The 23,081-nt window shown below is 43.2% G+C and overlaps 1 protein-coding gene across 1 annotated transcript in view; it reads right to left on the bottom strand.

The window, feature by feature from the left end:
• The window catches only part of col7a1 (collagen, type VII, alpha 1), a 325,194-nt gene that overhangs the window by 159,746 nt on the left and 142,367 nt on the right, over positions 1-23,081 (bottom strand). The window contains exons 33-43 of the mRNA XM_073072948.1: positions 22,394-22,432; positions 19,997-20,023; positions 18,956-19,000; positions 15,650-15,763; positions 15,479-15,550; positions 13,381-13,416; positions 10,620-10,673; positions 7,875-7,943; positions 5,022-5,135; positions 2,911-2,937; positions 29-82 (exon numbers count right to left, since the gene is read on the bottom strand). Of these exons, the coding sequence (XP_072929049.1) occupies positions 29-82; positions 2,911-2,937; positions 5,022-5,135; positions 7,875-7,943; positions 10,620-10,673; positions 13,381-13,416; positions 15,479-15,550; positions 15,650-15,763; positions 18,956-19,000; positions 19,997-20,023; positions 22,394-22,432 (651 nt within the window). The remainder of the gene's footprint in view (positions 1-28; positions 83-2,910; positions 2,938-5,021; positions 5,136-7,874; positions 7,944-10,619; positions 10,674-13,380; positions 13,417-15,478; positions 15,551-15,649; positions 15,764-18,955; positions 19,001-19,996; positions 20,024-22,393; positions 22,433-23,081) is intronic.

Genomic DNA, 23,081 nt, shown 5'->3' on the forward strand with positions numbered 1-23,081 from the left:
CAGTGTTCCCAATGGCTGATGTACTCACCGGTTCACCGGGGTCCCCTTTCTGACCCACTCCATCGTATGGACGTCCTGAAAACTGTGAGGAAAGTCAAATCGCCAGTTAGATTCCGATCTATTTCTGCACCCCGTCGTATATTCTCTCCACTCCATGAAAACACCCTGTTCCACCGTGCAGGTGGAAATGTGGGAATTCTGGGATCCCCATCGTCAATCATAGCATCGATCATCATCCACATTGCCTTAACAGGGAGTTAATGATGGTGGATGGAAAGGAATTGGACAGAAGACACACCGATTTCTAATCAATGATGTTATGTATTTATTTATTAATTGATTGAGATACAGCACGGAATCGACCCTTCTGGACCTTCAAGCCGGCTACCCAGCAATCCCCCAGTTTAATCCTAGTGTAATATCGGGACAATTCACAATGACCAATTAACCTACAACTGGTACGTCTTTGGACTGTGGAGGGAAACCAGAGCACCTAGAAGAAATGCATGTGGTCACGAGGAGAATGTATAAAGTCCTTACAGGTAGCACTAGTAACTTAGCCTTATGACGATATGGAGACTGGAGAACATTACATCACCGTACAGGCCCTTCAGCCCGCGATATTGTGCTGACCTTTTAACCTTCTTCACGATCAGTCTAACTCTTCCCTCTCACAGAGCCCTCCATTTTCTCTATCACCCACGTGCCAATCTAAGATCAAAAATGGCCCTACTGTACCCAATACTTGCAGGCTGCCCTCGGCACGTCCTCAGACTATGCTGGTCGTTGCCACAAACGATACATTTCTCTGCATGTTTTGATGTACATGTGACAAAGAAAACTAATGGTTAATGACAACGACTCCAGAAGGTGGCGCACCACCATCTTGTCAGAGCAAGAAATGCTGAGCTTGTCAGTGACAACAATAAATACATTTTTAAAAGGTTAATTTTTTGGCTCCTTATGGAAAAGGCATCCTGGGATTTGGTTAGATGGAGGGTCCAATCCCATTGTACAAGTGAGTGAAGTCTTCATTATGGGATAAGACCATAAGACATAGGAGCAGAACTGGACCATTTGGCCCATCAAGTCTGCTTCCCCATTTCACCATGGCTGATCCATTTCCCGCTCAACCCCATTCCCCTACCCTCTCACCATAATCTTTCACACTGACTAATCAAGAACCTATCAACCTCCATCTTAAATGCACCTTGTGACCTGGCCCCCATGGTTACCTGTGGCAATGAATTCCACAGATTCACCACCCTCTGGCTAGAGAAATTCCTCCTCACCTCTGTTCTAATTGGACGATATCCTGAAGATTTATATATACAGTGCTTGGCACAAGGTGGAGTAACCAGTAGCTACAGGGAGGACTGAAAATAAACCAGGGTTCATGCATGGACAGACCTGTTAGTGGAGGGCTGGATTTAATTAGTTGTGATGGAGGAATGACTCTATAATCCTGAGAGCATCATAGTCGTAGAATCACATAGCACTAGAGCACAGAAGCAAGCCTTTCAACCCATCCAGTCTGTGCCAGACCGGCCTCCTACCCACTCCCATCTATCTGCACCTGAAGCTTAGTCGTCTCATCTAAGTACCTATCCAGACTTCTCTTAAATGTTACAATTGAACCCACATCCACCACTCTCGCTGGTAGCTTCTGCCACACTCTCACCACCATCTGAGTGAAGAAGTTGCCCATCCCATTTCTCTTAAGTATTTCACCTTTCATTCTCAACCTATGACATCTAGTTCTATTCTCACCCATCTGAAGGGAAAATGTCTGCATACATTCACCCCATCTATGCCCTTCATAATTTTGCATACAGCTATGCGATGTCCTGTCATTCTCCTAAATGCCACTGAATGAAGTCCTAACCTATTCAGCCTTTCCCTATTACTCAGCAGTGAGTTATAGGGGTTCAGCAGTTAATGAGGGGAGAAATGTGTTAAATGCATAATGTAGTGATTAATTTCAGCTTTCTCCAGATTCAGATTTATTTATCATGAATATATCGAAACATACAGTGAAGTGGACCATTTGCACTAACGACCTCCATACTTAAGGACGTGCAGGAAGCAGCCTGCAAGTGTTGCCACACATTCTGGCACTGACGTAGCATGCCCGCAATGCTCAGCAAAACAACACAGAACACAAGGACGCACAGCACAACAAGTTCCATTCTTCTCTTTCTCCCACCCACACATATACAGATTGATGACCAAAGGTCGATCAGAGGTCTGGATTGAAGACCAAAGGTCAATTGGAGGTCTGGGTCGAAGCCCAAAGGTCGATCGGGGGTCTGGACCGAGGCCCGAAGATCGATTGGAGGCCCAAATCGAATCCTGAAGGTCGATTGGAGGTCTGGACTGGACTGAAGGCCAATCAAAGATCCGAGGCCGATTGGAGATCCGGACCAAATCCCAAAGGCTGATTGGAGGTCTGGACTGAAGTCTGAAGGCCAATCGAAGACCGAAGCTTCAGTGGAGGTCCGGACTGAATCCTGAAGGCCAATAGGAGGTGCAGATTGAAGGACAAACGGGGGTCCAGAACGAAGATCGAAGGTCAATTGGAGGTCTGGACTGAAGCCTGAAGGCCAATCAGAAGTCCATTCTAGGCCCAATAACCAAAGCCTGGGTCTGCGAATCCCTGCAACTCTGCTGGATGCTGGAGGCCAAAGACGGCCTTGTCCAGGGGTTACAGGACCAATTTCAGGTGTGGAGTACAGGACACACAACGATCACACGTTTCACACTAGGGCCCTAGGACACCTTTCTGATCCACACAATCTCACCTTAGAAGTGAAATTATGTCAGACAGTAGGGAGGGAACTGAAGGAAAACAAAATCAGAAAGTGAGGAGCCAAAATCTGGTAAAATGAAGATTAAATAAAATTCACTTACACGTTCACCTGGCTCTCCCTTGTCACCCTGTAGTAGAATAAGAGAGATGGTAAGGAGTCAAAACCAGAATCAAATATATCCAAAAAAGAGGCAACTGTTCTTTAGATGGAGTCTTTACAATGCATGGAACAAGAAACTAAATAGATCAAATTATTTTGGTTGTAAATTTAAGTTAACCCACTCAGCCTACACTGAGTTCATCCAAGGCCCACCATTAATATACTTAAACACACCTTTAGATTCTCTGGTTAAAGCTAGTTATTTGGTAACTATCAAAATGAGTTTCAAAACTGATTGAATGAACCCAGCATAATATGGCCAACTTCAGAATTATTACCATTGACCTCGACGTGAAATTTGTTCTTTTGTGGCTATAATACAGCACAATGCCATCAAATTATGATTAAATATAACTAAAGAGTATAAAGAACTAACAGGGTGGTGTTCATGGACTGTTCAGAGATCTGATAGCAGAGGCCAGGAAGATATTTTTTGAGCAACACACACAAAATGCTGGAGGAATTTAACAGGTCAGGCATCTTCTATGGAAATAAATAAACAGTCAATGCTTTGGGCTGAGACCTTTCTCCCGAACCTGGTTTGGGTCATTCCAACAGTCTTGGCCCGAAACGCTGACTGTTCATTTCCATAGATGTTGCCTGACCTGCTGAGTTCCTCCAGTGCTTTTTGTGTGTTGCTCTGGATTTCCAGCATCTGCAGAACCTCTTATGTTTGAGATATTTTTTCAATCGTTGAGCGCGGGTCCTCAGGCTCCAGTAACAGTGGTGAACTGCAGAAAGAGATGACGCAGAAGCAAATAAAAAATGTTGGAAGAACTCAACCAGTCAAACAGCAAACACGGAAAGAGAAACCAGTCAATGTTTTGGGTGCATCTCATCTCTCAGAACATCCGCTTGTCCATGAAACCCCACTGGTGAAAATAGTCCACTCAGTCCCATCCTTGTGACCTTTTGAACACTTCATCTTCAAAAGCTAAGCAATACTATTGGGCATATGAGAGCTTGTCTTGTTCTTTTTTGAAGTTACTGACCACAGAATTCCTTTATAATAACAAACTCAGAAGGCTGGAGGAACTCAACAAATCAAGCAGCATCTATGGAGGGGAATAAGCGATCAATGTTTCGAGCTGAGGCCCTTCATCAAGACTGGAAAGGAGGGGGAAGGAGCCAGAATAAGAAGCTGGGGACAATGGGGAAGAGTACTAGCTGGCTGGTGATAGCTGAGACCAGGTGAGGTGGGTGGAGATAGGTTGGTGAGGGAGGTAGAGCCTTGGTTCGATATTTTATTTGAAAGAAAGCATCACTGTGTTCTCACAGTACAGTGCTCTGAATGTCAGTTTAGATCTAGTCCCCCAGTCTCTGGAGTTTGATGTGAGAAAAATACACACAAAGCAAGAGTTGGCATCAGACTGAGGCAAGATCAAATACATACCCATGATATATACTCGGGCCACATTATTAGGTACACCTGTACACCTGTTCGTTAATGCAAATATTTAATCCGCAAAACATGTGGCAACAACTCAATGCATAAAAGCTTGCAGACACAGTCAAGAGGTTCAGTTGTTGCTCAAACCAAACATCAGAATGGGGAAGAATGTGACTTTGACTGTGAAATGATTGTTGGTGCCAGATGGGGTGGTTTGAGTATCTCAGAAACTGCTGATCACCTGGAATTTCCACACTTGACAGTCTCTAGAGTTTCCAGAGAATGGTACAAAAGAAAAGAAAAAAAAACATCCAGTGAGTGGCAGTTCTGTGAGCAAAAATGCCTTGTTAATGAGAAAGGGCAAAGGAGAATGGCCAGACTGGTTCAAGCTGACAGGACGGTGGCAGTAACTCAGATAACCACATGTTACAACAGAGGTGTGCAGAAGAGTATCTCTCAATGCACAACTTATTAAATCCTGAAGTGGATGGGCTACAGCAGCAGAAGACCACACCAGGTTCCATTCCTGTACCTAATAAAGTGGCCACTAAGTGTATGTCTCTTTTAAGAACTTATTAAAATACAACCGTGTCATCAAGCATACAAAAGCGACCAATTACTCTACTGTAGGTCTTGATGTGTCAGCTGAGGTGATAACATACCTTGATGGACCTCCCAGGGGGTCCTGGAGGTCCAACTGGACCCTGTGGTCCTATCTGACCAGAATACCCTCGTTCGCCTCTAAGTCCAGGAAGACCAGGTGAGCCAGGAACTCCCTATAACAGATGAATTGGAGATTATCAGAGTATCTATTCTCTTCATTAAACTGAGACTGCATAAAGATCAACAATGTCTGTTGCTTTACACAGCACATTTAAGGTGGCAAAACGTGACAGAATTTTGATCAAACAAAACTACAGCTGAGGCATGCATCAGGGCCGATGAGGGAAAGAAAGAAAGAAGAATGATTAGCTTTATGTGTCACATGTGTAGTACGAACAGTGAAATGCGTTGTTTTGTGTCAACGACCAACACAGTTTGAGGATTGTGCTGAGGGAAGCCTGCAAGCGTGGCCACGCTTCCAACACCAACGTAGCACGCTCACAACTCACTAACTCTACGCCTTTGGAACGTGGGAGAAAACTGGAGCACCTGGAAGAAAGAGAAGAGAAAATCTGCAGCTGCTGGAAATCCAAGCAACACACACAAAATGCTGGGGGAACTCAGCAGGCCAGGCAGCATCTATGGAAAAGAGTACAGTCGATGTTTCGGCCTGAAGCGTCAACTGTTTGCTCTTTTTCACAGATGCTGCCTGGTCTGCTGAGCTCCTCCAGCATTTTGTGCGTGTCACCTGGAAGAAAGCTATGTGGTCACAGGAAGAATGTACTAACTCCTTGCAGACAACAGCAGGAATTGAATACTCTGCTGAGCATTGTGAGCGTGCTATGTTGGCACCGGAATGTGTGGCGACATTTGTGAGCTGCCCCAGCACGTCCTTGGGTCTGTTGGTTGTTAACACGAATGACACATTTCACTATATGTTTCGGTATATTGATCACTGCACCTGATAAATAAAGCTGAAATCTGAAAATCCAAATCTGAAAACTGATCGCTGATCGAGGGCACCGTAAATCGATTGTGCTAATCACTACACAAGAGCCGCTGAAAGACAGATAGTGAGAAAGAGGAGTAGATTCCAAAGCCCAGGATGGTGGCAGCTGAAGGCTGAGGGAGTTAAGTCCAAATCAGGGACAAAAGTGGGAAAGTGCAGAGGCAGTGAGATTGCAGAGGAAGAGAATGAGGAAATATAAACCAATTACTGGTCAATGAAAATATGACCTCAGATCATGCCAGCAGATTCAGAATTTCAAAGGAAATTATTCTGAATGTGGCTTTGTTTCTTCAAGGGAATCCATTCAAAGGCTTGGATATTCTACTCAGGCAATAGGGCGATCGACAGCTTAGCACTGAGGTTCTCCAGTTTGGAAACGTGAGGCTTATTCAGTAAATGGATGCCCATTGGAACTGTCTCAGTCAATGGCTATGTGGTGATGCTTACCCCTTCCTAGACTGAGCCCAAATGGGAAACATTCCCCAGACCACGGTCCTGCTCAACTGCATCGAAGTTCAGAGATAGATCAAAGAGCATAGAACAGTGAAGCACAGGAACAGGACTTTCATCCCATAATGTTGCATCGAACCAACTAAAAAGCAAATTTAAAAAATACGGAAACACCAATCCCTCCTACCTACACAATGTCCATATCCCTCCATCTTTCTCAGTTTCACTTGCCTATCCAAATGTTCCTTAAAAGCCTCTAATATATTTGCCTCTACCACCATACCAGGCAGCGTACTCCAGGCATCCATGAATCTCCGAGTAAAAAACTTACCCCTCACATCTTCTTTGAACCCACCTGCTTTCTCTTTCAATGCATGTCCTCTGGTGTTAGACATTTCAACCCTGGGAAACATATTTTCTATCTACTCTATTTATGCCTCTCATAATCTTATAAACCTCTATCAGGTCTCCTCTCAGCCTCCACCACTCCAGAGAAAACAACCCAAGTTTATCCAACCTCTCATGATAGCATGTGCCTTCTAAACCAGTCAGTATCCTGGTAAACCTCTTCTGCATCCTTTCCAAAGCCTCAACACCCTTCCTCTTGTGGTGTGACCAGAGCTGTACGCAATACTCCAGATGTGGCCTAACCATGTTCATGGACAAGTTCTGTTTGTTTTTTATTTTAATGACAATCCAAGTTGTAATGATAGTTGACTTCCAGTTGTTCCTGTCATTAAAAGTTAATTCAAATGTCTGGGTGCCCATGAGATATCCTTTTCCTCTCAACTATTAGTGCAGTTACATCACCACTACAATCCTGAACAATAAATTCAGCCAATGCCACATATTGTGAGTGATTAATATATTGCTGTGATGAGAAGTGGTTACCAAGGTGTCACTGGACACATCAGTGATGTGAGTAGAAAAGATGTCACAAGATGTTCCCTCATGTTACAGAGGATAGAATCATAAGACCATAAGACAGAGGAGCAGAATTAGGCCATTTGTCCCATCAAGCGTACTCTACCATTCCTTCATGGCCGATTTATTATCCCTCTCAACCCCATTTTCCTGCCTTCTTCCCGTAATCTTCAACACCCTGACTTATCAAGAGCCTATCAACCTCCACATTAAATACACCCAGTGAGTTGGCCTTCACAGCCACCTGGAGCAATGAATTCCACAGATTCACCACTCTCTGGCTAAAGAAATCAGATCATAAAGAAGTCAGTCAAGGAATTCAGGGGAAATATTTTCACTCGGAGGATAGTGAAAAAGTGTAACTCCCTCTCAGAAGTGGTTGAGGCAAATGCCCATTATTGCCCAGAAGGTAACAAAACACTAGGATATAGGGATAGAGATAGATGGCAATGGATGAGGGGTATGTGACAACAACTAAATGGACTGTTTCACTCTGTGGTTTCTGTGTAGTAAATGAGAATATACTTACAGGTTGACCTGGTTCTCCTTTCCTGCCTGGGTACCCGCCTCCACCATCAACAACGATGCCAGGCTCACCCTGAAAGAGAAGAAATGCCACACTGCTAAACAGGAAGCAATCTGTAAGAATGGAAGGGATAGACCTACTGTGCTATTCAATCATATCACACCCATTCCTATAACAGCCGCCACTCTGTAATTCTGCATTCTGTTATTGTTATCTCAATGCACGGTTGTAATGAAAAGGCTGAAAACACAAGCTGACCCATGGAAAAAAACGAGATGGGACATGGGGTCATGAAAAACTCCACCTCAAAGCAGCGATGAAGATTGAAGCATCGAGATCAAGGCGTTCGGACACGGTTAGCAAACACACTCGACAGAGACCACCAGGATGATGGCATTCGAATCCAGTTAGCAATTGCTTCAACAGAGGCCAGAGGGTCAGTGGTCACTCCCAATGAGGATAGAGGGTCAGTGATCACTCCCAATGGGGACAGAGGGTCAGTGATCACTCCCAAAGGGGACAGAGGGTCAGTGATCACTCCCAATGAGGACAGAGGGTCAGTGATCACTCCCAATGAGGATAGAGGGTCAGAGATCACTCCCAAAGGGGACAGAGGGTCAGTGATCACTCCCAAAGGGGACAGAGGGTCAGTGGTCACTCCCAATGGGGCCAGAGGGTTAGTGATCACTCCCAAAGGGGACAGAGGGTCAGTGGTCACTCCCAATGGGGCCAGAGGGTCAGTGGTCACTCCCAATGAGGACAGAGGGTCAGTGATCACTCCCAATGAGGACAGAGGGTCAGTGATCACTCCCAATGAGGATAGAGGGTCAGTGATCACTCCCAATGGGGACAGAGGGTCAGTGATCACTCCCAAAGGGGACAGAGGTTCAGTGATCACTCCCAAAGGGGACAGAGGGTTAGTGATCACTCCCAATGGGGCCAGAGGGTCAGTGGTCACTCCCAATGGGGACAGAGGGTCAGTGATCACTCCCAAAGGGGACAGAGGGTCAGTGATCACTCCCAATGAGGACAGAGGTTCAGTGATCACTCCCAAAGGGGACAGAAGGTCAGTGATCACTCCCAAAGGGGACAGAAGGTCAGTGATCACTCCCAAAGGGGACAGAGGGCCAGTGATCACTCCCAATGGGGCCACCATTCATACCAGGCGTGAGTTCTGAATCACAGAAGGACTGTTCGATGTTCTGAGATTTATGTGATTGGACTGTACTTTATATCAATCTCCTTCAGTTTTTTGGCATTTTCTTTCTTGTGGCTGATTGGCAGGTGGGTGATCTATGTAAGTTCTTTGTGTGTGGGTAGGGTTGGGTTGGCTGTTTTTTTGATACTACTGTCACTGTTCTTTTTTGAGAGTGATGGGGTTGGTTGCTGTTTTTTTCTGTGGGCAGAGAGTGGGTGGTTCTGGGCTCTGTGAGTTTTATTTCTTTTACTTTTTCATGGGTACTTCATAGCTATTCGGAGAAGATAAATCTCAGAGCTGTATTATACATGCATACTTTGATAACAAAATGAACCTTGAACCTTGTTGTGTACGAATGGTATGCAAGATGAGTTTTTCACTGCGGCTTGGTACACGTCGCACTAATAAACGAATTTACCTCCCCCTTTCTGTATTACTCAATGTCCAAGCAACCACAACCCTCTAATACAAAAGATTCACAATCCTTGAGATGGTAGTTCCCACATTTTGGCATGTTTCAATTTCTCAATATAATCAGGGCCATCCTGCTCAATCTTTCCTCATGGAACAAAGATTCTGAAGAGGATGAGGCCACCCTCAGGGTGCAGGGGAATCATCTGGGCAGCCTCTAACCTGATGGCATGAATATCCATTTCTCTTTCCAGTAAAAGAAATCCCTCCCCCTTCCCTTTTCTATTCCCCACTCTAGCCTTTTACCTCTTCTCAATTGCCTATCACCTCCCCCTGGATCTCCTCTTCCCCTTTATTTCTATCGGCCACTCTCCTCTCCTATCAGATTCCTTCCTCTCCCAACCTCCTTCCCCTCCCCCCACTTTTTATTCTGGCATTTTCCCCTTTCTATCCAGGCCTGAAACATCGACTGTTTATTCATTTCCATAGATGCTCCCTGACCCGCTGAGTTCCTCCGGCATATTGTACTTGTGCAACTGCTCGTTAATGCAAATATCTCATCAGCCAATCTTGATACAGCAACTCAATGCATAAAAACACGCAGACACGGTCAAAAGGGTTCAATTATTGTTCAGACCAAACGTCAGAATGAGGAAGAAATGTGATCCAAGTCACTTTGATCATGGAATGATTTGGAGTGTTTGAGTATCTCAGAAGCTGCTGATCTTCTGGGATTTTCACACACAACAGTCTCTAGAGTTACCAAGAACGGTGTGAAAAACAAAAAAACATCCAGTGAGCGGCAGTTCTGTGGGCGAAAATACTTTTGTTAATGAGAGAGACCAGAGCAGTATAGCCTCACTGATTTAAGCTGACAGGAAGGTGACAGTAACTCAAACCACCACACATTACAACAGTGGCGTGCAGAAGAGCAACTTTGAATGCAGAACATGCTGAACTTGAAATGTATGGGCTACAGCAGGAGAAGACCAAGGACATACACTCAGAGGCCACTGAGTATATTTAGACAGGGAATGATCTACCTGCACGGATTGCCAACGGAAGTTTTATCGCTGCAAGTGAGAAAAATAAACCATTTATCACATTCTGCATTTAGCCCTACCAAGGGCAGTACTCACCTTCTCTCCTTTGGGACCAATGGGGCCAGATCTTCCTGGTATCCCAGGCTCGCCCTGAGACAAAGAAGCGTATTTTAAAATCAACAGCACTTCTTGCTTGGCACTTGGAATACTAGGAAACAGAACGACCAGCATTTCTGCAGTATCTTTCTAAGTTGCAGAGTACCCAATGCTCTTTATAGCCAATGAAGTATGTAAGTAATGTTGTGCATTTAATCTTTGAGTATTCTTGTATATACTGTATATATTGTTCGATTAAGTATTCTTGTTCACTTAAGTAATTAATTATGGATTAACTGTAAGAATAGGTTAATTGCATTTGTCATCACACTACCACGTGACACGTGCACTCCTTGCTTAAAGTAAACTCAAACTACTCTCCTATTTTCAAACTCCTGTGGTTTTCTTTGAATTAATTTAATGTTTTGAAATTACAAAACATAACAGTAAGTAAGTAAATTTATTATCAAAGTCACCACATACTACCTTGAGATTCATTTTCTTACAGGCATTCACAGGAAAATAAAGAAATACAATAGAATTTATGAAAAATTCTAAAAAATAATGATGGCAGGTGATAGGTGAAGCCAGATGAGGGGGAGGGGGCATAAAGTTAGAAGTTGGAAGGTGATAACTGGAAAATTAAAGGTAAAGGTATTTGAGCTTTCGACCCTTCTCTTGGTGCTGCCTTTTAAAGTGTTAAACCAGAATGGGGGGAGGTACTCTACTCTGCCTAAATGAAGTAAAAAACTGTGAGGGATAGGTGGAGAGGTGAAGGGTTGAAGAAGGAGGAATATGATAGGAGAAAAAGGGGGACAAGGAGGGGCTCGAAAGGGAGGTGATGAGTAGGTGAAGACAAAATAAGGGTGTACTCCTCTCCTTCCACTCACCACCTTCTTGTTCTGGCTTCTGCCCCTTCCCCCCCTTCCTTTTTAGTCCTAATGAAGGATCTTGGTTTTCAAAGACATTGCCCAACTTGCTGAGCTCCCCCGGCATTTTGACTATGATGACCTATGATCTTTTATCTGGCCAGAACAAATGTTGCCAAGAACAGAATGCATTTGCTCTTCTTCACCGATGGTTCAGCAACCTTTTAAGTCAACTTCTGCACCTCCCCAGACTGGCCGCTAAAGGGATGGAACCTCCTTTCAGATGAAGATAGAAGAACGTCACTTTATCTCGATTAAGGAATAAGCAGAGGAAGCCGAGGGATGACACGATGGAAGATTACAAAGTTATGAGAAGGGCAGGTAAGACAGACAGTAAGAGCCCATTTCCCTCGCTGCAGGTGTCTACTGGTATAAGGCAGAGGTTCCCAAACATTTTTATGCTATGGAACAATATCATTAAGCAAGGGGTCCGTGGACCCTAGGTTGGGAACCCCTGGAATGTGAGAAGCAGGAAGTTTAAAGCTCAGAGTTCAAGTAAATCTATTATGAAATTATGTATATGTTAGCATGTACTACCTTGAAATTCATTTCTTGCAGGCATTTATAAGAAGGAAATAGAATAGAATTTTATGAAAAACTATACATACACAGTCACAGACCAACAAACAACCAATGTACAGAAGATGACAAACTGTAAATAAAAATAATACAGAGGCAGATACATAAGGGACATTTAAGATAACTCTTATGTAGACGGGGTGACGGGTGGAGATATGCCTCTACCAAAGAAGGTGTAAGGCGCTCTTTCCCTCTGCTAGCCAGTAGGTCACCCTTGGGCAAGGTGTAGCACCTGCTCAGCCCCATGATGAGGGTCATGTGAAGCCATATGAGCAGCTGGTGCAAGTCCTGGTTATGTGACCACTGACGCCGGGCAGGCAATCTCTGAAGAGTATTGATAATGGTTGGGGTCATCCATCTCGTAAAGACACTGCCCAGAAGAAGGCAATGACAAACCACTTCCGGAGGAAAATTTGCCGAGAACAACCATGATCACCCACTTCATAGGACTTGGCGCGTACATAACGAACGATAGAGCACTTTTCATACACACGATGTAGTTCAAGGTGCTTTACGATGGGATACAAGTGCAAACATGAAAATAAAGTAAATAAATAAAAATGAAAATAAAAAACAAAAATACATTATTTAAAAACAATGTTAAATAAATAGGTTTTGAGTTGGCATTTGAAAGTGATGACTGAGTCTGCATCCCTTATTGTTTTAGGAGCATAGGTCAAACCCTGACCTCCTGATTATCTTTTGCAGAAGATTGTTTAAATGCAAGAGACCCATGGAAGAGGACCTGAGAGCTTGAACAGGATTATTAAATGAAAATGATCCTGTGACATACTGTGGTCACAGACCATTAAGAGCTTTAAAAACAAACTTTAAAATCAATTCTAAGAGATGCAGGAAGTCAATGCAGTGTAGCTAGTACGGGAGTGATATATTCCCACACCCTGGTTTTGGTTAAACATCTAGCAGTGGGGTTTGGAATGAAGGTTACAGACTGAAACAAGTAAATGGGATTAGTATAAGTGAATGGAGCGGATGGGATGGAGTACATGTTTCTGTGTTGTACAACTCTACGACCCATAGAGTTGCTCACCTCTAGGCAGCATTCACTTACTGAAAGCATTGCAAGAAGTCAGTTCTAAATAGAATAGTGTGGCTCTATGACTTAAAACATCCATTTCTTTTTAAAACTAACAGCCACAAGATCAAGAAATATTGGCTTTGAGAATTCTAATTAATGGTGTTTCACCGAAGATCGTGGCGACCATGGATTTTTACTGTGAAATTATACTTACTGGATTCCCCCTTTGTCCTTGAATGCCTGGATTTCCCTGAGAAAAAAAAAAGAGTTACACTGAGACCTACGGCAAATTACCGTAATGAAAATGTGCAGTATATCTAATTGACGTATAAATAAAGATTAGCTTTATTTGTAGTAATGTGGAGGAACAGAGGGGTTTTGGGGTCCATGTCCATAGATCCCTCAGAGCTCCCATGCAAGTTGATAGGGTTATTATGAAGGTGTATGGGGCGCTGGTCTTCATGAGTCAGGGGATTGGTTTTCAGGAGTCAAGAGTTAATGTCGCAGCTCAATAAAACTCAGGTTAGACATTCTTGGAGTACTGTGTTCAGTTCCGTTCACTTCATTATCAGAAGTGTGAAAATATATCTGTAACATTTAAGTCTTTATGAATTTATATCCTTTGTAAATTGTAATGTGACAAAATGGAACCTGTATAATCCCAGAGTGCTTTGCTAATTTGATAATGTAGCTGGATAAGAAGCTTGCGAGAGTAAGAAGTGACTTAGAGCAGAAAGTGTTTGGACATTGCATGATTAAAAGCAGAAAAATGGGACATAGTTTTTTTGGGGGGGGGTTGGTCTCAAAGACAAAGAGACGGATAGCCCATGTAAGACAAATGCAAGATAAAACAGGATGCAGTTAAGGGATGGGGCAACATGAAGTTGGTGATTACTGGCCTCTGCAAGCGTGTAAAAATGATCTGTTTTGAGCTGTAAGATTGAAGCTATTATGTAGTCTCCCCTTGCAAATATTAAACGTGCCTATAATCTGAGTTGCTGTAGTTTGTTACTGTCTATTCAGAAGACCTAGCTGAACTGTACATGACAGAAGGATGCGAAAGCTTTAGAGAGGGTGCAGAGGAGATTTACCAAGATTCTGCCTAGATTAGCGAGCATACCTTATGAGGATAGGTTTAGTGAACTTGGGTCTTCTCTTTGGAGTGAAGAAGAATGAGAGGACATTTGATAGAGGTATACAAGATGATAAGAGGCATAGATCGAGTAGACAGCCAGAGACTTTTGCCAGGGCAGAAGGCTAATACAAGGGATATCATGGGTTATCAATCTTCAGACCATACCACTCAGGGGCTTGTGTTAATTTTACTTTGTGACTGTATATGCTAGATCATAACTATATGTGGACTGTACTGTAGCTACTGTGTTTTGCCCCTTGGCCCCTGAGGAACGATGTTTTATTTAGCTGTATAGATGCGTATGGTTGAATGACAATAAAGATTGAAGCAATGCATCTCAATGTTTTGATTAACATGAGAGAAATAAAGTTAATTTTCTTTTAATCTGTAACCTTTAATGGTGTTGCTGTAGGATTGGTGTAAATGAGGAACAGCACAGAATCAGTAGGCTGAAGGGCCTGTTTCTATGAGTACAACTCCACAACTAAGTGAGGGCTGGTGCCAGGTTTCCAACTTCTCTCGGAAGCTAGCCCAGTTATGGCCTTCATAAATCAACTGAGTTCAGGAGTTGGAATGTTATGTTGAAGTTGTATCAGATGTTGATGAGGCCTAATTTGGAGTACTGTGCACAGTTCTGGTCACCTACCTACACGAAAGATATCAATAAGATTGAGGGAGTGCAGAGAAAATGTACAAGATGTTGCAGGGACTTGAGATCCTGAGTTATCGGGAAAGATTGAATAGGTTTCGACTTGGCTCCCTGGAGTGCGGGAGAATGAGGAAAGTCTTGATGGAGGAATATAAAACTATGAGAGGTTTAGATATGGTAAATGCAAGAATGCTTTTTCCATGGGGGTTGGGTGAGACTAGAACTACATGTCACGGGTTAAGAGTGAAATTTGAAATGCTAAAGGGAACATGGGGGAACTCCTTCACTCAGAGGGTGGTGTGAGTGTGGAATGAGCTGCCAGAGGAAGTCATGGATGAGGGTTCGATTGCAACATTTAGGAGAAGTTTGGATAAGAATGTGGTTGGGAGGGGTATGGATGGCTTTGGTCTGGAGCTGTGTCGAAGGAACTAGGCAAAATAATAGTTTGGCACAGACTAGATGGGCTGTTTCTAAGATATAGCACTCTATGACTCTATGAAGGTGTAGATAGGTGTGCACGTTACTCACCAATAGTCCTGGTGAACCCGGGTTTCCTGGTCTTCCAGGCGATCCAGGCACACCATCCCTCCCTGGATAGCCCTAAAGAGTAGAAGCATTCCACACATCATAGTGGTGCCCAACAAAAACAAAGGTTACGCTCGGAAAGTGACTGAGGAGGAGCTACACAGAAGTACTCACCAACTCCCCTTTCTCACCCTTCATCCCCCGAACGCCTCCGCCGCTGGTATCCGGCCTCCCTAGTGGTCCGGGTGGGCCTATTGGTCCCGGGGGTCCTGGCAAACCAGGGCGACCCTGACAGAAAAAAACAATCCAAGGTTACTATCTCTTAAATACACATTTTCCTTTTTATCGCTTCAATATAGGAGACGTCATAGAAGCCTTTATGTGCTCTGCAGTGTCAGCAAGCAAACAGGTATGCACTCAGCCCTGAAATCTATCGTCGGTTACAGCATCCACCATGAATCCCTCACCATCCTGGACATGCCTCCTTCTCATTTCTACCATCACTGAGGGGATGCATATGACCCCGATGGTCCATACTCAACGAAAGCTCCTTCCCCTCTGCCATTAGGTTTCTGAACAGAGCGGCCCAAGAAACCATCACACTACCTCACTATCAAAAATCATAAGTAAAGACAAACATTATATAGAATAAAATGTAATTAAATATACCAAATTATATAAATATAATCAACATTAACAGGTATTAACTAATCTTATATGAAAGCCAGATTTAAAAAGTAGGTTGATGCACCATCAATAACTCTTGGAGACGTGAGTCGAGATAGGCTTTTATTAGCTAGAAGTACGCACGGTCAGCAGCAAGAGACCACCACACAACATCTTGGAGACTGAGGGAGGAGCAGCGCCTCCAACCGCCTTTATCCAGGGGTCTGTGGGAGGAGCCACAGGAGCAGTCAGCAGAGGGGCGTGTCCAGACAGGTATATGTAGTTCACCACATAGGTGTTTAGAAGTGTTTCAAAATGTTCCACAGTACCAGCCTGGTGTATCTCAGTCGGTAAAGTACTCCAGGGTTTTGGTGCATAAGAGCAAAAGGCCACATCACCAGTTCTTGTATGCTTGGCTTTAGGAACACTAAGCAAACCAGTATTCCTGGATCTAAGATTATGATTAGTGATGTAAGTGGATAGTTATTCCAAAATATATAGAGGAGATAGATTATTCTGAGCCTCATATACTATAAAGAGTATTTTTAAAATTAATCCCAAAGGACACAGGCAGCCAGTGTAATGATGCCAGAAGTGGTGAAATGTGCTCAGACTTTCCTTATTTTTGATTAAAATTCTTGCTGGTACATTTTGAACAAGCTGCAGCCAACTTATATCTTTCTTAGACAGTCCTGAAAAAGTGCAGTACAGTAGTCTAATCAGCTAAAAACATAAATGTATAGCAATTTTTCTGCATTTTGAGATGTTATAAATAAATGAAACTCTTGCAGTGTTCCTTAAATCAGTAGTCCCAACCACTGGACCATAGCCCGGTGGTTGGGGACCACTACCTTAAATGAAAGAACACAGTCTAAGTAATATAGTTAATATATGACTTAAAATTTAGCTCAGGGTCAACAATGACGTGTAAATTCTTTACTTCTAGCTTGATTTGTAAGAACAGATGATCAAGTTTATTTCTAAGGTTCATACTTTTTTATTGCTACCAATGACCAAATTTTCTGGTTTTTCCTTATCTAGTTTAAGGAAATTAGAACTCATGCATTCTGTAATGCTAGCAAGACACTGGACCAGAGGGTTTAGAGTCACAGGGTCATCTGACATAATAGACAAATACAGTTGTGTGTCATTTGCATAACTGTGGTAATTCACCTTATGTTTTGAAATAATCTGAGCTAATGGGAGCATCTAAATTGAGAGGCCAAGAGTTGATCCATCGGACACACCGAACACAATAGCATGGATTTTGGATGCACAGTCACCATAGCTTCCTGTTGTATAAAATTGAAGCCAATTGCATTTGCCTGCCCTCTTCTTGGTTTCTTAGCTCCCAGTGGGGCATAGCCCATCGATGACCTTCCTTACCACCAACTTAATCTGCAAGTTAACCTTTAGGGAATCCTGCACAAGGATTCCCAAGTCCCTTTGCTCCTCTGATTTCTCATTTTACTGATTCTAATTCATAAACCTGATTGTAATCTGATTCTAACCTTTGTTCATGCACATGTGGCCCATTGATGATCTAGGCCACAAACAGAAGCAGGTCCTGCTACATCATGATCTAAGGTAACAGTTTGATTGAGATATGCAGTTTGTCAGTAGGAACCTGCCTCGGACAGGTTTCTTTTAAACATCAGGGAGGTCCTCAGTACCTTAGTCACCAAATTGTAGAACAATTTACCAGATGAAGATGGTGCCAGCAAACAATGCTACTGTAGGTGACATCCTCAAGACAGGTCATGAAGCAATCCCTTTCATTTCTTTTACACCTTCTTTTTATTTCAGCTATGGTTCTGCTACTGTAGGAGCCTGTAACCTACAATGTGGTGGTGTGAGTTCTGGCCAATCAAGTGATCTGGTGCTTTGCTGTCTCTGAGAGTGTTCCATGAGGTCAGCAGCATGGAGGCCAGGAAGCCATGAGGTGGGGCGCAGGCCCATGATTGACTTACTCTCTCGCTGATCTCACTCATTAAAACGCCGAGGAAGACTGAAACATCGAGGCAGGCATGGAGGGCAAGCGAGTGTTCAGCGCCTCTCGCTCGCTGCTGCCAGAGAAGATATCTGTGCGTGACAGTCTCTTGCTCTCTCTGTCACTGCTCCTGAGGGAAGGTCCTTGTGTCTGCATGATCTCTCTCTCTCTCTCTCCCCGCCCCCCCCCCACGTTGGCGCGTGGCCAAGTGGTTAAGGCTTTGGGCTGGCGATCTGAAGGTCGTGAGTTCGACCTTGAGCAAGGCACTTAACCACACACTGCTCCTGCACGTTTATTGCCGTGGTTGATGCAGTATGGACAAGACAAGATGGTGTCAGAACAAGAGTTAGTTGACACAGATTGTAGATTTGGATTCTCAGGTTTAGGATGTGTTCTAGTTCTGATCTCTCTTTCTTGTTACTATTTTTGGATGATTTTTGAATTGGTGCAGACTGCAGGTAATGAACACTGAGCTGGACTGTAATATGCCTTTTGATTTTGTGTTTTTATATTCTGTGTTTTCACTCATTTTTTTTGTTGACGTTTGTGTGATTTCTTTTCTGCACGTGGTGGTTTGCTCTTTGATGTTTGTCTTTAAACAGGCTGGCTCCATGGTGTTTCTTTGTTTCGTGACTGTCTGTAGGGAAGACGAATTTCAGGGTTGTATAGTGCATCCAGATTTTTATTATAAATATACTTTGAACTTTGAATCTTTGAAAGTTGCTGCCTAGCCAGGAGCCAGAGCTGGTCAGGGCGATGGATGACCAGAACAGTGTGAGTTAGGACGTGGACAGCAGAGGTTATAGGAAAGGACGAATACTTACTGGTTCACCATTCCGTCCATCGACCCCATCTCTGCCTCGATTTCCCTGAAAAGTGGACAAAAGACCATCACAGAACATTACAACTAAAGCACCAAAACTGGCAAACTCAGTTACAAAACGAAAAACATGGTGGCATTAGAAAACGACTTCTATTCGTGTGGAACAAAACCAAACCCCACAGTTCCTCAGTACTCTGTCAGCCTGAGATTGCCATACCCAAGCTTCTAGTGTGCAGGAACTGAAGATAAATCTCTGGGGAAGCAATCCCCACAAGTTCCTGGAAAGAAATATCAAAAGGGTGTTTGAAAACCAGAGGGACAGCACATATCCAATTTTACCATCCAAACCTGGAAATATATCACCATTCTTTAATTAGGAGCACCTACCCCAAAAGGACTACAGTAACTAAGACAACAGCCTACCCCTGGCAATTAGGATTGGCAGTAATACTGCCATTGACAGCAAGCCACATGGCCCATTAAAAACTGACAATTGTGATTTTTTTTCTGATTCTTTAGAATACTTTGATTTAATACTAATAAAAATATCAAAATAGGGTGAACAGGTCCTGATGAAGAGTTTCAGCCCAAAACATCAACTGTTTATTCTTCTCCATAGATACTGCCTGACCTGGTTTAATTTGACATCATGTTCAGCACAGTCACCGTGGGCTGAAGGACCTGTTCCTGTACTATAATGTTCTCTGGTGATGTTGAAAGATCATGATGTTTATTGGACCACAGCCTGTCATCAAAGGCACGCAGCCTACTGAGTGAATTCCAGACTGGAAACCAGAGCCAAGGAGACCCATTACCATTGTCTACAGTCTCCATTTCACTTCTCCACCCTTCAAGCTTCCAGAAATGAATCCTAGCTCAAAACATTCCCCATTGGAGGGGAAGATACCGGTGGAGAGAAAGTTACTAAAGAGGAAGGAATTAAAAACTAAAGCAAAAACAAGGGAACAAATCCTACTCTAGAAGTACAGTATGGTAGTTTTTGACTGAGAATCTCTAATTTAACAGTAAAGACAATACTTACATCTTTTCCTGATTCACCTTTCTCACCCTGTGTGAAGGAAAACAAACACAATAACTTTGTCAATCATTCTGAACAAAATCAACGTAAGGTCTTTGCCAGGTAGTGGGCAAGTGAATTCTCCACTACTGTGGCGAAGAACACTCAAACATGCAGACAACGAAGGAGAAACTCAGCAGGTCAGGCAGCATCTATGGAGGGGAATAAACAGTTGATGCTTTTTAATGAGACATTCCTGAGAAAGGATCTCAGCCCAAAACATCAACTGTTTGTTCCCCTCCATAAATACTACTTCAGCTGCTGAATTCCTCCAGCATTTTGTGTGTGCTGCTTTGGGTTTCCAATACCTACAGAATCACTTATGTTTATGAACACTTAGACGTTGAGTGGACTCATGAAGGGGATTGATTAAGTTTTGGACATTATGGAAATCAAGGATTTGAGTCAGAGCAGGTGCATGGATGTAGCTCTGAGTGTCATCCATAGCCTTGCCAGATGCCAGACCAACTCCTTTTCTTAGTCCTCATTCAAGGAACTTGGATCCATCTACAAGCAGGTTGGTTGAAATCTGGAGTGAGCTGCCAAAGGAGATGGTGGAAGCAGGAACGGTAACAACTTTTTAAGAGGCATCTGGGAAGGTACTTGATTGAGCAGAGCACGGGGTGATCTTGAATTAACATGGTAAAATGGGATTAGTAGAGACAGATAAATAGGATTGTGGATCAGCACAGACCAAAATGGCCTGTTTCAATCTTTCACAATTGTGGATCACATGGTAACGTAGCAGTTGGCATAACGCTATCACTCTGACAGTGATTGACGTTCAGGTTTCAATTCCAGCATTGCCTGTAAAGTTCTCCCTGTGACTGCGTGGGTTTCCACTGGGTGCTCCAGTTTCCTCCCACAGTCCAAAGATGCATGGGTGAGGGTTTGCAGTTGTGGGCAGGCTATGCTGGCACCAGAAGATTGGTGACATTTGCAGGCTGCCCGGCATAATCCTCACTGATTTGATTTAATGCAAACAAAGCATGTCACTGTGTCTTTTGATGTTACAGTGTTCATGTGACAAATAAAGCTGATCTATTCTCTCTTTTTACTCTACAACTCTACTATGGCTCTAAGATTAGAGACTCTGATGAGCCAGGTATGGTTAACATGGAACATAGGAACACTAAAGTGCAGTATGGAGCCTTTGGCCCACGATGTTATGTCAACCTTTCAGCCTGCTCTAAGCTCAATCTATCCCTTCCCTCTTACATAGCCCTCCATGTCTCTATCATCCATGTGCCTACAATAGAATCTCTTTATTTGTAAATTGAAATATTGAAACAAACACTGAAGTGCATCGTTTGTGTCAATGACTAACACAGTCAAAGGCTGTGCTGGGGCAACCTGCAAGTGTTGTAATGCTCTTGGTTCCAACATAACATGCCCACAACTCACTAACTGTAATCCAAGCGTCTTTGAATTGTGGGAGGAAACCAAAGAGCCCAGAGGAAACCCACAAGGTCACAGAAGAACACACACACTCCTTACAAACAGGCAATGGGAATTGAACCCCGGTTTTAGAACTGGAGCTATAAAGCATTATGCTACAGTACCAATCTATCAACTCCTTAGCACAGACTTGAACTTCATTCTAAATGCTACTATCAATTCTTTAAGATGGTGACAGAACCCAATGTTTGGACGACAGTAAAGGTGCTGGGCCAGTTTAAAAAGGTCAAGGTGCTAGGACCCAAAGCGAGAGACCGGCCTGTTCAGCCCATTGCTACATTTTCTGCTGAAAACTCTCTGTGGATTCTGTTCAGAAAGCTATTTGCTTGTTTTTATTGCATGCATGATTTGTTTTCTCTCTGCACATTGCATGTTCGATGGTCTTTTTTTTAATGGGTTCTTTTGGGTTTCTTTAATTCGTGGCTGCCTGTTAGGAGACGAACCTCAGGATTGTATAATGTATACATACTTTATTAATAAATGTACTTTGAACATTGAACTTCTAATATGTGACATTTGTGAGTGATGAAAAGCAAGGAGACTGAAAATCCCTTTGTGATATTGTGTGTGCGAGTTGGGTTGGGAGGACTGGCTTTGCAGCCTGCAGTTAATGAATGACACAGAGCTGAATTGAACTGAACTGAACATTCCTAGACTGTTTCAATGATTCTGTGGTTCGATGCTTTATATTCTGTGTTTTTCACTTGTTTTTTGCCGTTTGGGCAATTTGTTCCTTTTTGTCTGTGCGTTTGGTGTTGATGTTTTCTTTGAATGAGTTCCACGGTGTTTCTTTGTTTCATGGCTGTCTGTGGGGAATGCGAATCTCAGGGTTGTATACTGCATACATACATTGATAATAAATGTAATTTCACTCTTAGATTCATGCAACATAAAGATATCTACCTTTTGGCAACGGGAGGGACAGCGGTCTACACCATTACCCTAAAAAAGAATATTCAGAATTAATTTTCACATGACCTGAGAAACTTCCAAAACTTTCAGAAGTATTGGTATTTGGTGTTTGTATATTATTGCCATATTTACCCAGCTACTGCGTAAAACTCAAGTTTTGTAAACCATCCACACAGATTTATCTCAAAACATACTACTTTGGAATATAGAGAACTGTGCAAAAATCTTAGACACACACACACACATACAGATGAAGGGTCTCGGCCCAAACTTCGACTGCTTACTCTTTTCCGTAGATGCTGCCTGACCTGCTGAGTTCCTCCAGCATCTTGTGAGTGCTGCTTTGGATTTCCAGCGTCTGCAGATTTTCTCGTGTTTGTTCTGCACAGTACTGTAGAATATAAAATGGTACTGCAGAGTACAGGCCCTTCAGCCCATGATGCTGTACCAACAGTTTAATCTACTCCGAGATCGATCTAACCCTTCCTTCCCAAGTAGTTCTCCAGTTTACTATCGTCCATGTGCCTAAGAGTCTCTTAAATGTCTCTAAAGTATCTGTCTCCAGCACCGCCGCTGGCGGGATGCTCCACGCACCCACCACCCTGTGTAATGAACCCACCTCTGACATCCCCTCTCTACTTTCATTTTAAGATTATGTGAGAGGGAATTTTATATCAGG

This window comes from Hemitrygon akajei, chromosome 19 (genome assembly GCF_048418815.1).
Source record: "Hemitrygon akajei chromosome 19, sHemAka1.3, whole genome shotgun sequence".
Lineage (NCBI taxonomy): Eukaryota > Metazoa > Chordata > Chondrichthyes > Myliobatiformes > Dasyatidae > Hemitrygon > Hemitrygon akajei.